General features: G+C 40.2%; 1 protein-coding gene across 1 annotated transcript in view; it reads left to right on the plus strand.

Annotated features, from left to right (window-relative positions):
* The window catches only part of Wdr70 (WD repeat domain 70), a 221,653-nt gene that overhangs the window by 32,936 nt on the left and 172,281 nt on the right, over nt 1-16,436 (plus strand). The window contains exon 6 of the mRNA XM_034523560.2: nt 15,962-16,021. Within this exon, the coding sequence (XP_034379451.1) occupies nt 15,962-16,021 (60 nt within the window). The remainder of the gene's footprint in view (nt 1-15,961; nt 16,022-16,436) is intronic.

Here is a 16,436-nt window from a genome sequence, read left to right on the forward strand (position 1 = left end):
TTGGATGGGAAATGTCAGAGAAAAGAGTTGAAAAATCATTTTTTGAAAATTCCTGTTTGTACATAATCCTATTTTTTATAAGGTGAAGGAGGTTACAACAAGTAATTAAACAGACTTTGGAATTATTGAGGGTTTCATTGTCCTCAGGTTTCCGTTGCTATCCTGTTTCACATTACTACGGAAAATGGCTAGTTTGGATTTTATGACTGTAACTAAAGGCTAAATGTAACAGTGACTTTTGAGTGGTGAACACCTGCTTTTCATGAACTTTGTCTGACTCCCTGGCTGGCACGTTCTGCGGTAGACAGTCCAAGTTTGGGCCACCACTGTGTTTCTCTGTCTTCTGGTCTGAAGCCTTTCATCCCTTTTGACTTGGTCACTGCCAGCCACCTGTATCAGTCAGTCTCCTCCTCATGGGTAGGGAAAGAAAGGAAGTGGCGGGGTTCTCGTCAAGTTTTTATGAGGTGTTGTGACAGGGAATCAGTTCATGGAAGCAGAGTAAGGGTCACCATGTGACAGAACTGCCCTGGGTCATTGCCATCCTCTGCTGTTTTAGACAAAGCTAATTTACTTATAAATATGGTGAGTGTGTGCATGTGTGCAAGCAAAAACATGGAGCCAGACGACAACTTTGAGGAGTAGTTTAGGTTCTGAGGCTTGGCGGCGATACCCGTTCCTCCTGACATCTGCCAGGCCTGTGTTTTCATTGTTGCTTTTGGTTAGTTTAATTTGAAGCTGACTTTGAAGAGTTGTTTTATTTTTAAAACAATGAGGAAGCTTTACTGACTTTTAATTTCAAAGGATAGCTAACATTTAAAAACGTTACACCTGCAAAGTTCTGTCAGCAGAGGATGCTAGAAGCTTTCTTCTAGAGTGCTCAGTGTGATTCCACTGTGCTTGGTGTGAAGGCCTCATTCTCTGAAATGGGCACTAGGGGGAAGGAGAGACATTTTCATTTCCAATTGTCTCCTATTTATAGAGGAAGAGAAAGTGATTTTTTTTTTTTTTAAAGCCAGGTCTGGCCTTGAGTTTGTGAATCTCCACTTTCCCTCCCATGTGCTAGGATTACTGGTTCTCACCATCATGCCTAGCCTGAGACCTTTGATAAGTAATAACTTTTATAAACTGTCACAGCTAACAGATTCTTATTTAGGATATGGTTTGCTAGCATATAGGCACTTTATATTATCATTTTATTTGTAAGGTCAAATAATATCTATTCCTCTAATCACAGCTAAGCAATGTAAATCTAATCTTGTCACATCGATCTCTAAATCCTCTAGTTCATGCCTACTGTTTGTAAGTAACCCAGGTTCCTTGCCTTGGCCTCTGAGCTCTTGCTTGACTTGATTTCTACAGAGATTTTAGACTTTGTCCCCTTTATCTTCTGTCTTGTTCATGTCTGTCTAGCTACACTGTCCTTTCTGCTTTTCTTTAAGTAACCAGAATGTTCCAGGCGGAGCCTTTGCTTTTGTCTGTCCTGTGCGTGGCACGATGCCCGAAGCTTTTGGTGCCCCTGTCTCACTTGGATCTCTGCCTTCACTGTACTTCATGTCAGCAGCCCCTCTGCCCGATGCTCTTGTCAAGTGCCTTACACTGCTATGGCTTCTGACATTCTTGACTGCTGGCCTGATGTCTTTTTTCTACACAGAATGAGCATTCTGTGAGGGCATTCACATTGTCTCGGGATACTGTATCTCCAGTGGCCATTAAGTATGCTCTCAAGAAACACTGTTGAATGAAAGAATGGCCATTCTTGCTACTGGTCACCTTTCTTTCTAGATATTTCACTAAATCATGCCAAATCTGGTCTCTTCTCAGTTTTCTTAGAGACACTCAGGAGCCCTTATCATCCTACACTGGTAGGATGGTTCTGCCAGTTATCTTGGAAACGCCATTATAAGCCATTTCTTACCCATTCAAGTCCTTTCTGCCTCTGAGCAGTCTTATTTTGTTCAACAATCATCTAGTAACCTTCTATTGAATGTACCATGATAGTCAGGGCCCTTTTTTCCTTTCTTTTTTCTTTCCCCTCTTCTATTTGTTTTAAGTGTGTGTGTGCATGTGTGGTGTTTGGTGTATGCACCTGTGTGTGTGCTCTGCTCTGTTATGCTCCACCTTATTTCCTTGAGAATCTGTTTGTCTGTCTGTCTGTCTGAATCTAGAGCTAGGCTTACAGGCAACAGTCCCAACAGTCCTCTCTCCTGTGTCTCACAGTGCTAGGTCACAGGTGTTTTTAACGTGGGCTGTAAGTTCAGGTCCGTACACTTGCCTAGCTTAGCTATCACTCACTCAGCCACTTCACCAGTATCGATTTCACCAGTTTCTTTATTCTTAGTGATCAAGATATTCTGGGGAGGATGCACGAGTGTATGTAGATAGTTCAAGGCATGTTTCAAATGTGAATTGTTTAACGTACAAATATCCAACCTACAACTGTGGCAAACATCTGTCAAGATAATGTGTACGTGAATTGCAAATCTTGCTGATGTAGTCTCACTAAATATTTGGAGATGGTGTTTTAGATGCTCTCTGCTTCATCAAAACCATGTCAAAGAAGGATCTGATTCATCAGAGCATCTAGTTGAGTGTGTTTGGATGTATAGGACTCAGAGGTGCAGAGGGAGCTACTTGAGGGGTTTGATGTCTTTTTCTTCAAAACAGTTTTTGTATACAGGTGTGGTGGTGCATGCCTGTAATCCCAGCACTTGAGCGATGCAGGCAGGAGGAGTAAGAGTTCAAGGCCAGTTTTGGTTATAGTGTGAATGTAGCCTTGGCTATAAAAGACCATCTCAGGGAAATACAAATAGAAAAACAGAAGAACAAAACCAAACAAGAAATGAAAACTAAAACTGACCAAACAAAAGGTAGCTTTTAAGATAATAATCCTGCCAAAGTAAATTATATGAAATTCAGGTTGCCATGTCATAATAATGTTAGTTTGCATTGAGTAATTTATTGTGTGTACTTGGGGTTGGAGGGTGGTTTTCAGGAGTTGGTTCTCCCTCCATCCTGTGGTGTCTTGGATCTGCCTCAGTATACCTTTCCTTACCACGGTGCCTCTCCAGCTCTTAAATATGACTTAGTTAGAAAGCTTACCGCTTATTTTAAATGATAACTTAAAATTTTGTCTTTAGAGGAAATATTCTTCTATCTAAAAGTTTAGGTTTCATTTTAATATTTTAATCAAACCTTGTGTTTTCTATCTTGACCACCTCTCTCATAATCACGAAAGACTACCTTGAGCATCTGTTTTGTATCTTCCCATTTCTTCCTACCGTGCACCTTGTCTTCTGATGCAGAAGACCTTCTTGTCTCTTCTTCCTGTGGTATGCCTAATGCTTTCTCTGAACCTTTCCTCATCTCACCTAAGGATAAGTCCCACCACCATTATCTTTTATAATGTTTTAAAATCCTTTCTCTTCACATTTTATTCTTGTTTTTGCCTATTCAAGTTCTCTTTCTCTCCCTGTATATTCCTTATCTCTTGGCTACTTTACTTATGTTTCACTTTACCTTAAAAGTTTTCTTTTGGGTGTGGGGAACCAAGATCTCAGTATGTAGCTGAGGCTAGCATTGAATGTGATCCTCCTGCCTCAGCCTCCCAAGTGTTGGTATTACTGGTAAGCCCTAATGTCCAGTGAAGGTGGTATTGGCAGCAGATGTTTTTCTGTGTGTGTTTTTTTTTTTTTTTTTTTTTTTAAAGAACTGGATTTAGTGTAATAAAAGTTATCCCTGTTTCTCAGTCTCAGTTGTTTTAGTTGTGTTATGAATTGATCTTTTCAACTAGTGACCATTCCTAAGGAACTGAAGTCACAGGATGATCCTTTACATGTCTCTGATGTTGAAGAAGACACCCATGGAAACTGACTCATCACCCTTTCAGTTCAGTAGGTGTAAGCACAGTGTTGGAAAGTCAAAAAGAACACTCTTTGGTTTTTTTTCCCCTAATGTCTGGGTGTGTAAACTAGAAGACTTTGACAGATTCCGGTATTCCAGGTGGTCAGGAAATCCGAGGTCAAGAAGTCCTATCTCCATCTCCCCCATTTTAGAATTGTAGGCACACAGCACTTTACCCCGCCTTTTAAGTAGTTAAAAGGTAGGTGCTGGGAACTTGAACTCAGATCCTCATACTTGCACGGCAGTCATTTTACTGACTGAGGAATCTTTCCAATTCAAGTTTTATATTTCTAAAGTTCCAAATTTAGAGACTAGCAAACCCGTCTAAAAGCTGTACCAATAGAACTTTCTAAAATGTGTCTCCAGACCTTGATCCTTGTCTGGAAGAACATTTGTTCACTTCGTTTGTTGCTAGGAGTGCAGCTGATTGTGAGTTTGACACAAGAACAAGACCAGCAGCGTGACTCCATGGCCTCCAGGCAGCTGTTGGTGTGATCTCGCGGGTTCCATGCCAGTCTGGGAGTAGATGTTCTTTTGTATCTCACAGTGTGGCACACTGTAGACAAGAATCAGCTTTTTTTTTTCTTTTTCATTAAATAAAGAAATTAGTGGCACATTATTTTATTTACTTGGTTTTTTGAGATAGTTTTTTTTTGAATAGTTCAGGCTGTCTTAGAACTTGCACTGCAGACCAGACTGGTCTGGAACTCAGAGATTTGCCAGCCCCTGTCTCCTGAGTGCTAGGATCAGAGGCGTGTGCCACTACTGTCTAGGAAGTGGTACAGTCTTGATTTTCACTGACATAAAATGCAGAGCTTCAAGCAGTCAGCCACCAGTCAACTGGCAAGCTAAAGTGTTGTGTCTATATTATTTCCATCCTTTTGTGTGTGTGTGTGTGTGTGTGTGTGTGTGTGTGACAGGGCCTTACTGTGTAGGGAATTGTACTATGTATAATTGCCGGCTGGAATTGAACACACTGTGTAGAATCAGAGATCTGCCAGCCTCTGCCTCCTGACAGAACTCCCTGTTTTAGTTTTCAGGCCCACCTCAGATTTGCTATGTAGCGGAAGTCTGTGTACCTTGCAGTCTTTAAAATATTTTTTTACATTTATTTATTTTGTTGTGTTTTACATTTATTTATACGTTGTGTCTATGTGTGTAGGCATGCACGTGCCACGGTGCACATGTGTATGTCAAAGGACAACTTGCCAGGGAGTGAGATCTTTCCTTCAACCATATATGTCTCTTGCTTGGTGGCAGGTGCCTTACCTGCTAAGCCATCTCCCAGACTTCCTAATCTGCAGTCATTTCTGCTGCTTCTGCCTTCCAAGTGCTGGTATCACAGGCATGGGCCACATGTCCAGCTCCCTTTTGTTTCATGTATCCTAAAGAAATGAGCATATGCTCATCCAAGTGCCTATGGGACCACAATGATGCTTCCTTGATGAAGCAAAGTTCCAAATACTGAAATGAATTAAGTCACCCAGTCTTTTCAGAGTCCCCATGATATAAAAGCATGGTCCTCTCCTTTTGAGAGACAAGAAACATACTCAGGTGTTAAGTAACTTCTCATGGACACTTGGTACTAGAATATATATGCTGGGTTTCACATTTGTGTTCTCTATGGACCGTTATGTCTTACCTCTAGTCCCATCTCAGCCTCTAAAGGGTTTCCCGTCGCCCACCTTCCCCTTGTCTTAGGCCTCATGCCATACAAGCTGGAGACAGTCTCTGACCGTGACTATTCTAACATGTTTTTCCTTATGTCTGGATGCTGGCCAGTGCTTAGCACAACAAGTGCTAGTGTGGCAGTCTGTGAGCAGTGACCCTTGTAAGAAACACTGTGGGAAACCTATCTCCTTGATCAAGAAAGACTTTAGTTTTTGCAATCTAGTTTTTTCCCTCCTTCATTGTGCTATTTACCCCCCTCCCTTTTGTTTAATAGCAGGTTGATGAGATCTAGTCCCTATATCCTAAGATTTGCCATTTTCAAATACATTTATCAGTGTTTAGTATGTACAGTAGGTTGTATAATCACCATGTTACTTTCATCTTTAAAAAGATTATTATTTTAAAATTGTGTGTGTGTGTGTGTGTGTGTGTGTGTGTGCACATGTGACTGCAGGGGTGTGATCCCCTGAAGCTCCAGGTACTGGCAGTTGTGAGGAACCTGATGAAGAGCTCTGGAAGAGCTGCACGTGCTCTTAACCACTGTGCCATCTCTCTAGCCCGTCATTACCTGGTTTTAAAGCATTTTTATCCTCTAAGTCACCTCTAAGGTGACTCTGATATTTACCTTTTCTTCCTTATCCTCTCACAACTCTACCGCTAGTTTCTAGGACATTAGTCTGTTTTTTGTCTTCACAGATTTCCCTGTGTGAATCTCAATCTCTAGCACTGAATCCTACACTATGAGGTCTTAGGTTTGCCTTCTTTTGCTTAGCCTAGTGTTTACATGCTTGTCTGGGTTGTAACAGGACTCAGTACTTCACTCGTTTTTAATTGCCTCTGTTATCCGATAAACCTAGTTTCTCCATTTATCACTCGATAGACTTTCTTTCTTTCTTTCATTTTTTTAAACCTTATTTATTTTATGTAAATGAGTACATGGTAGCTGTCTTTAAGACACACCAGAAGAGGGTATTTGATCTCACTACAGATGGTTGTGAGCCACACCATGTGGTTGTTGGGAACTCAGGACCTCTTGAAGAGCAGTAACCACTGAGCTATCTCTCTGGCCCCAACATTTTCTTGTTTAAATTTTTTTTTTTTTTTGCTATTTTGAGTAATGTTCTGAGCATTTATGTACAAGTTTTATTTAGGTTTGTATTTTCTTTTTGAAAGAGGTGTGTCTAAAAGTGAAATTTCATGATCAAATAGTAATAATGTTTATAACACCTTGGGAAGTGTAAATTTGCTTTCCAAAGGGCTGAGTCATTTAATATTTACCAGTGGTAAATAGAGGTTCAGCTGATCCACACCCTTCTTCAAATTAACTTTACCTTTATTGTTTTGGATTAAAGGTGTGTGCTAAGAGTGTGTCTGTATTCTAGCCAGAGGGATTAAAGATGTGTTTTAATGGCTGAGCCACACCACAACGAGAAACAGGTTTTTTCCCCCCAGTAAATAGTACATCTTGGAGTTCATCCTGTGATCAAATATCCTGCAACAGGTATGCATTCTGTTGGTTTATTACTTGCCATTTAAAAAAATAATTATTTATTTTTATTTTAAGTGTACAAGTATTTACCTGAATGTATGTATGTGCACATCATGTGTATGTTGCTCACAGAGGTCAGAAGAGGGCATCACATCCTCTGAACTGTAATGATAGGTGGTTGTGAGCAGCCATGTGGGTGCTGGGAGTCGAACCCAGGTCCTCTGGAAGAGTAGCTAGTGCTCCTAACTGTTGAGGCATTGCTCCAGCCCCTTCCATTGTTTTTTGATGTACAGATATACAAGATGTAATCTTTCTTTTCATGATGCTGCAATGTTTTTTTTGTTTTTAGATTTATCTTCTTTTATATGTATGAGTCTTTTTCCTAACTGTAAGTAAGTATACTGTGTGCATGTCTCATGCCCTTGAAAGTCAGAAGAGGGAGTTGGACTCCCTGGAACTGAGTTACAGGTGGTTGTGAGCTACCATGTGGGTGCTGAAAATTGATCCCAGTCTTCCACAAGACAATATGTATTCTAAACCTCTGAGTCAACCCTCCAGTCTGCTGTATGGTTTTCAAAAGATAATTTCCAGAGGCCAAGAGAGAGACAGCTCAGCAGTTAAAAGCATGTACTGCTCTTCTACAGGGCTCAGGTTGCATTCCCAGCACTCACATGGGGGCTTTACATCACTGTGTCTTGTTAGCGACCTCAAAGTATGTGGGCTTATAGCTGCCCCCTGCCCCTATTTAATTGCTGCAGTTTGCTTTGATTTTGCTGGTGATAGGATTCTACATTTTTATCCTCTTAGCATGCCAAAATATTGTCCAATATCCTCATGTCCCCATGCTCCAGTGTGAGCGGTTCGCCATCTTTCCAGTAGTCCTTGCCCCACTGATACGGTCTTTCTTTGGTTGCTCCCTAGGACTTTAAGTTTTTATTTTTAAAACTTTATTTTTAGTTATGATATGTGTAGACACAGATTTCTTTGATTTTATTTTGTCTAGGGTTTATGCAGTTTCTTCAGTCTTTAATTTGTTTTTCTGCTTGGGAAGTTTTCAGTCATTATTTTTATCTTATTTTATTTATTTATTTTTGAGATAGGGTCTTTGTGTATGGCCATGACTGGCCTGGACCCGCTCTGTAGATTGGGCTTCTGCAGTCATTATTTCTTTAGAGAACTTCTCCCTCCTCTCTTCCAGAGACTCAAGGTTACACAAAGGTTACTCTTTGTTATAGTTTCCAAGATTTGCAACTCTCTTTCTGACTCTGTTGTTAGGTTGCCATTTCAGTTGTTTTTACTGCTGGCTTATGGGCCCTTTCTTCTGATCATTTTTCTTTTGTTGTTGTGCTTATACCTTGAGCTTGACATTTCTGTTCTGTACTGTATTTTTCAAATAAAACTGTGCCTCTAATCATATCGTTCCTTTTCTGAGTTGTTGTTGGGTGTTTTTTTTTTTTTTTTTCTGTTTGCTTTTTTTTTTTTTTTTTTTTTTAATGCCTTAAAAATCTGTTAATTCTGTTGTCTCTGTTACCTCAGTATTTCCATCTGTTGGCTGTCTTTTTTCTTTTAATTCCTTTCTGAGATCTTCTGGTTTTTGGTAGACTGTATAATGGAGATTTTAAAATGTTTTGATATCTGCACCTTGCATATGTCTAGTTTCATCAGAACCTACTATGGTGGAGTGAGGATGGAGGGTGTGTACCTGCTCTCTTGCAGCCACGTGAGGGTCAGTGTGTCCTTTGCTGACCCCCTGGACAGGTAGGAGGGCAAGTCTTACTTCATTGGTGATATGAGAGTTGCACGTTCCTACCTGGCCTCTGCTGATGCTGCTGATGTTGGCTGCTGTGTTCTCATGGGAAGATGGTGTGAGTCCTGACTCTGCACTGGACTGATAATGTACCTCCTAGTCATATAGCTGTAGTATGCTTCATTACTGCCAGCGGAGGTGGAATTCCAGTGTCTGCATATAGGATTTGCTTATATCACAAAACAAGAGGGGTTGCCAGTACAGAGAGTGGTTCCTTACCAGCCAGTGGTTGTGAAGGCCTTGTGCTTTCTAAGAGCTCACTGAATAGTGCCAGATTATAGTCTCAGCAGCAGAAGTCTATAGTGTATATTTTTGACTGGTACCTGCAGAGGTCAGAAGAGAACATCAGGTTCCATAAAGCTGGAGTAATAGATGGCTGTAAGCCACCACGTGGGTGCTAAGAACTGAATCCAGGTCTTCTCCAGGAGCAAGGAAAGCTCTTAGTCATTGAGCTATCTAGTCCCTAGTCCTTTAATATTACATTAATTTATAATATTTATATTATTTTCAATTTTTCTTGTGTCTTATGTGTTTTCATGTGAAAACTAGGGAATTAGAAAGGAGACTCATTTTTAATCATTGAATTAGTGAATCTGGAGTAGAAAGGAGTCATGGAACAGAGTTCAGAATTTAATATGTAAGGTTTTGGTGTATTTAGACCACAGTGCATCCAGAGAGATTGAAACTTTATTTCTATCGTATCTGCTTCATCGGTTGATCAAGTCCTCCCCTCCACCCCCACCCCCCGGTCTTGTCTTAGAAACAGGTATTGTAACTGAAAACGCTCAGAGGCTTGTACCTAGTAATGTTAAGTACTTGACGTTACAGTAGTATTTTGTGGTAGGTCTTGTCTGTGGCAGAGAACATCGAGGCTGAGTTAAGGACAGCACAAGTGAGCATGGAAAGAGGTTCCGAGTGAGAGTGATGTGGGAGCTTAGGAAGGGGGTTAACTCAGTGCAACTTAGAGCTAAGTGTGCAAAGCAGAGAGAAAAGGAACAAACAAATACAAGTGTTCTCTTGCTTAGTTTTGTTTTTTATTCTGTGACAAAATATCCTGACAAACAGCTTAGGGGAGAAAGGGTTCATTTCAGCTTACAGGTCTGGGTTGTAGACTGTCATTGTGGGGACATCACAGTGGCCTGGAAGCTGGCACATGCTTCTGCAGTCAGCAGAGAGGGATGAATGTGTGCACATCCATTTATGCTCAGACCACCTTCTCCTGGGTGACATGGTCCCAGGCTCAGCCACGAAACAGTGCTATCCACTTTAAGTTGGTCTTCCACTTCAACTAATGTTATCAAGATAGTCCCACAGGTATACCTGCAGGCCAACCTAATCTAGGCAGTTCCTCTAGGAGACTCTTCCCAGGTGATTGTAGAGTGTATTAAGTTGGAAATTAAAACTAACTCAAACTACATTCTCGAGAACCTTTCCATATTTCTAAAGACATCTCAGATACCTGTTTGCTAAGCTTCCACTGCTCCATCGGGCAGAGTGAAGCTGAGCACTGCATTTTGAGGATTGCCAGCATCTGCACCACTTCTATTTGTCTGCTTACCAGTCTGTTTGTCATTTGCTGGTAGACCCTAGTGAGCAGAAGCTTCTTTTTGTTTTAATTTAATTTTTACTTACTTACTTATTTTTCCAGTACATCTGGACTTGTGTTTCCCCCCCTCCATTCCTCTCAGTCACTCCTCCCCTTCTCACCTCCCTTTCCCCCAGATCACTCTTCCTCTGTTTTGCTTTAGAAAAGAGCAAGGCCTCTCAGGGATATCAATGGAACACAGCATAACAAGATGCAGCAAGACTAGGCACAAACCTTCATATCAAGGCTGAATGAGGCAACCCAGTAGGAGGAAAAGGGTCCTGAGAAAAGGTGATAGAGTCAAGGCCATCCCTACTCCCATTGTTATGAGTCCCACAAAATTACCAAGCTTACAGGCATAACATATGCCTAGTACCTAGTGCAGACCCATACAGGCTCTGTCATTGCTGTTGCAGTCTCTCCAAGCCCCCATCAGCCCTGCTTAGTTGATTTCCGTGGGCCCTGTTCTTTGACTCCTCCTACAATTCTGCTTCCCTCTTTTCAGCCAAGTTACCTGAGCTCCAAAGGGAGGGACCCAAGGGTAGAGACATGATGGAGATCTCCAATTTGGCTCCTTCTGGCTAATGTTTGGCTGTAGGTCTCAAGCAGAAGCTTTCTTTCTGAATTTTTACTTTAACTTTTATATTTGATGCGTAATATATGATTAGTATTTGATAAGTGACTGTATGACTAACAAATGATTGAATGTTAGGTCAGTTTTATCAACTCCTCAGAGTTATGTTAGGATTTACTTTAATTCTGATCTTTTATTTCCAAGTAGTCTTTTAATTATGGCTTATAGTATACAGCTGTACTCTACAACGTTCTTGACTCTTGACTTTCCACCTGAATGACTGTGATTTGCAAATCTTTTGAAAACACTGTAGGATGTTCCTTATAAAGAGTTGCTCGTGCAAGCCCAGATGTGCTTACTGTTGTTATTTGAGGCAGACCCGAGAGCCTGGGAAATAGCCCTTTAGGAGGTATTTAAACCCAGTCCAAGACAAAAAGTAATATCTTCTTTTTTTCCATTAACACTGTAGCTTTTGTTAGGAGTTCTCATAATAAATTACTACATTGAAGTAATTTAATCTGTGATGTTCCTTGGCAGGAAAATCTTGAAAATATTTTATTGTAATTATGAATTTTACACTAACTCATATTTCAAAGTCATTAGTAAGAAGTTCTGGAAAAAGTACAGTTACCAAGTGTTATGCTCCAAAATGATGGCTTGCTACTATTTTAGCTGATTAAGTTATGCTGATTATCTGGGCTTTGTTTGAGTTATACCCTACTTGATTTCCAGTAAAACATTGGTTTTAAATGTAAACAATACTTTTAATTCATTCCTAATGTAAATATGAAGTTCTGTGGTTTAAGTTTTTTTGCTGAAGTGTTAGAAATTGTCTATATATAGGCATGTTCTGCATTGAATTAAATGAAATAATTGTCATACCAGCTTTTTTTTTTTTGGAATGGTGTTTCTACTTGCTGAATGATTAAAAAGTAATTAGTTATGAAATGAGAGGCAGACTATAGTAGTTTCTTCTTTTAAGTAATTAGTTATGAAAATGAGATGTGGGTTAGGATAATTCCCTTTCTAACTAAAGCATTTCAAATGCTCTCCTGGTTCTTTGCACTTATACATGTTTTCTTGCTTAAACTTACTGCTAGATACAGGAATATCCTATATAATTCAATTGAGTGAAAGCCTCAAATCCATTTGTTGGACCTTTTAATTGTTTTTGAATTTTTGTTAGAATGTTTTCACCTCTGAAATAGGTTATGTCTAATACTTCTCAGAAAATCTCAAATCTTAAATATTATCTTTGTTTTAAAATAAATTGAAAATTCCCAGCTCTCCTCTGGTTCCTAACTGCCTTCTTTAATCTATTGCAGTAATAGACCGTAGCAGCCTCTCCGAGGTAAATAGCTGGAACCAGACTGCCTGCACTTCTCTGCTATCACACTGTTTAATCTGTAGTTGTGGTACAATCATTTTCTTACAAGGTTTTCACTTTGGGGGAGTGTAATCCTTTGCTCCCGATATCACTGACCTGGTGGAATAGCATCTGCTTCTCTTTATGGTCATAACTAGCAGTCCCAAAGTTTCACTGTAAATGACAAATTATTTATTCATTCCCACAACTTTCCTGTGTTTGCCATGTGTTTGCTGTTTTGTGGCATGAGGATCCAGAAATAAGAAATACAGACATACTCTTTAAGACATTAATGTTTTGCAGTTTGGTTAGAGAGTAGTCAGGAGGGGCTAGGTAACATTACACTGTCCCATGATGTTAGTGTCTGAAGAAAGGAGAGCTTGCCATGGGATGGCTTAGATGTGCTATTTAACACAATTATGAATTGTTGAGCAACTTCCAGGAGCCATCTTTCCAGCCCTTCAGGTTAGGTTTTAACACATCATGTAGCCCAGGCTAGCCTTGAATTCAAGGTCCTTTTATCCAAGCCTCTCAATTACTAGAATCCCAGGCACAACCACCGTGGCTAGTTTCTAATGGCTGGCTCTGTAATGGACATAGGATGTTAGTGTAATTCTCCTGTTTTTAGATAATGAGGATTTGATTAAATCATGACAACTCATAATGCACTGTTTGTTCTGTACTCTTACATCTGACTTATGTATCCCTCTCTTCTGTCTCTCACTTAATCCCACCCACTGCTGTCATTTTTTTTTTTTTTTTATTAAATTATAATCACGGTTTCTGCTTTTTGGATCACATGCTTCTTGAGAGAGGGGAGGTTAGTGGATGCCACCTCCTGCGTAGTATAACCTCCCTGAATAAATGCTTATTAAAATAAGGACTGACTCAACATTCTACATGAAGGTTTCTGTCTGTACTGTGTATGTATTAAATGTGTACATGCATCTAGAGAGAGCAGAAGAAAATGACCATGAGCAGTAAGATACAGCCAGACTTTGATATAAATTATTTTTCTATTTTATTATTTGTCTGAGAGTAGTACTTTATAGAAAAAATTGTTTCAAATTTGTCATCAAACATGATTGTTATGGTGTTTTTAATTGTCAACTAGAATTAATAATTATCATTTACTTTTGTTTTTAATATCTGCTTTTTAAAAAAGATTTATTAATTTATTTTATGTATGTGAATACATTGTAGCTGTTTTCTCACACACCAGAAGAGGGCATAGGATCCCATTACAGATGGTTGTGAGCCACCCTGTGGTTGATGGGAATTGAACTCAGGACCTCTGGAAGAGCAGTCAGTGCCCTTAACCAGGGAGCCATCTCTTCAGCCCTCTGATATGTTCTCTCTGAGTTTTATAATAGAGATGTTGAAACTTATTCTTACAAAATTCTGAGGTATATTTATTTACACATCAAAATACTACACTTAAAACCATGTTGCTTTTCTGTTTAATTCTCACAGGTATCAGTGTCTTGCCTGCATGTATGCCTGTGCATGCCTGCTGCCTGTGCATGCTTGCTGCCTGTGGAGGTTAGAAGGCATTGATCTCCCAGAACTAGATTTATAGATGGTTGTGAGCATCCATATGAGTGCTAGGAATCGAACTTGGTTCCTCTGGAAGAGCAGCCAATGCTCTTAACTACTGAGCCATCTCTCCAGCCCCAATTTACAGAGAGTTTTTAACTTTATTTAAGACTTTTTTTGATGTAACCTTTATTAATTTTTCTTTTAAAAATTTCCCTCCCCACCCTGCCCCAGCATCTGTGTGTGTATATACCATGGTGTGCTGAGGGAGGTTGGATCATATTTGGGAGTCAGTTTTCTTTCCTTTACGTGTGGTCCTGAGACCCATCTCAGGCCATCAGGCTTGACAGCAGCACTTCTGCCTATGGAGCCGTCTCACCGGCCTTTATTGTAAACGTGCATTTTTTAAAATTACATTTTATTTGTGTGGGGGCATGCTTATGCCATCTTATATGTGTGGAGGTCAGGGGACAGCATGTGGAAGTCAGTTCTCTTTTACCTGTGGGACCCATGGATAGAACTCAGGTAGTTAGGCTTGGTAGAAAGTATTTTTACCACTGAGCCATCTCACTGACCCTGATGGAAGCTTTTAATTTTTTTTTTTTATTTCTGTAATTTATAACTTAAAGAAAAAACAAATCGTTAATTTCTCAGATATTATCAGAAACTACTGGTTCATTATTTAACATTTAGTATATAATAACAACAAGAAATATTTTCATTTAATCTAAAGAATTTCTTGGAGCCAGGAGCAGTGGCCCATGCCTTTGTTCTCAACATTTGGGGTGCAGAGACAAGTGGATCTTTGAGTTCTAGGCCAGTCTGGTCTATAAAGTGAGTTCCAGGACAATGGGGTCTACACAGTTTGTTTTAAGTCAGGTTATTAAGTGATATGTCAAGGTACCTGTAGACTAAAGAACCCAGGAGGCTGAAGCAGGAGGATTGTTGTGTCTAGGTGTTCCAGTGTAGTTTAAGACCCTCCTCTTAAAAAAAAAAAAAAAATCAGCTGGTGGTGGTGGTGTACTTATTTCATCTCAGCACTCAGGAGGCAGAGGCAGAGGCAGGCTGATTGAGGCCAGCCAGGTCTACAGAGTGAGTTCCAGGAAAAACAACAAAAATTCTCAAATCACTTATAAACAGAAATAGAGGAATTGTGAATATAGATATGCAGAAGAAAGATATCCCATTTATTTTTTCTTTAAAAGAAAGATGTATTTATTATTTTTATGTGTGTGTGTGCCTTGGTGAATACGTATGTCCCACATACATGTCAGAGCCCACAGAAGCCAAAAGAGGGTGTTGGATCTCTTGGAACTGGATGTCCAGTGACTGTGAGCTGTCATGTGGGTGCTAGGTGCTCTTAACCCCTGAGGTATCTCTAGCTCTTTCCCCTGCTTCCTTTTCTTTTAAGGCCTGTGATAACAAGCCAATGATACTGTCAATGTTTAATTTCACTGTAGGCTGTGGCTCATGATGGTAACCCACAGCCACTCCTGCAGGAGACAGGAGGTTTGCAAGGTCAGATCCTGCTTGGGCTGCACAGCAAATGCCAAAGCTCACATCTGCACAACTTAGAAAAATCTTGTTGAAAAATTGACCAAAGGGTTCCGAAAGGGGCTGATGTGATAGCTCAGTAGGCAAAGGCATACATATGGGAACACACACACACACACACACACACACACACACGCACACACACGCACACACACACACACACGCACACACACGCACACACACACGCACGCACGCACACACACACACACACACACACACACACACGCACGCACACACACACACGCACACACGCACACACACACGCACACACACTAAACAAATGTAATAACAGTCTTTTCAAATTTCCAAAGACAAGAGACTGAGGGACTGGGAAGTAGCTCAATGGTAGAATGCTTGTCTTGGATAGCCCTTGGGCCCAGCGACACACAGAGAAGTGTCTTCCCTGTATTATCTGTGTGGGTCCTCAGGGTATTATCTTACTCACTGATCATTGATATACTGGAACCTTCCTGTTTCAGAACCCCGTTCAGAGGATTCCTGACTCGCATGAAATAACACTGAAGCACGGCACTAAAACAGTAAGTTCAAAATGTTTTTGTTCTCTTTTCATTAACAGAGCTTGCCTGGACCAGTCAGCCAATAAGGTATAATAAACACACACACGCATGCACACATGCATGCACATAAAACCTGAGACCATTCTAAGGTCAATTGATGTAATGAAAGCTACAGACATCATGGAACTAGAAAGATGGCTTTCACAGTCAATCAAAACAGTGGCGCCTTTTATATTCGTGGGGACCACTAACTGTCAGTGTTATTGTTGGCTTTAAGAACCTCTTTTCTTGGGATACAGGAACATTATAAAGTGACACTCAAATGCAGTTCTGTTTTTCATGGCTTGGGAAAACTTCTCATTGCCTTCAACTTTACTGTTAAATCAGTAAAAAGCATGAGTTTGTTCGCTCTGCAGATAAATGTTGAGATAAGAAA

This window comes from Arvicanthis niloticus, chromosome 19 (assembly GCF_011762505.2).
Source record: "Arvicanthis niloticus isolate mArvNil1 chromosome 19, mArvNil1.pat.X, whole genome shotgun sequence".
Taxonomy (NCBI): Eukaryota; Metazoa; Chordata; class Mammalia; order Rodentia; family Muridae; genus Arvicanthis; species Arvicanthis niloticus.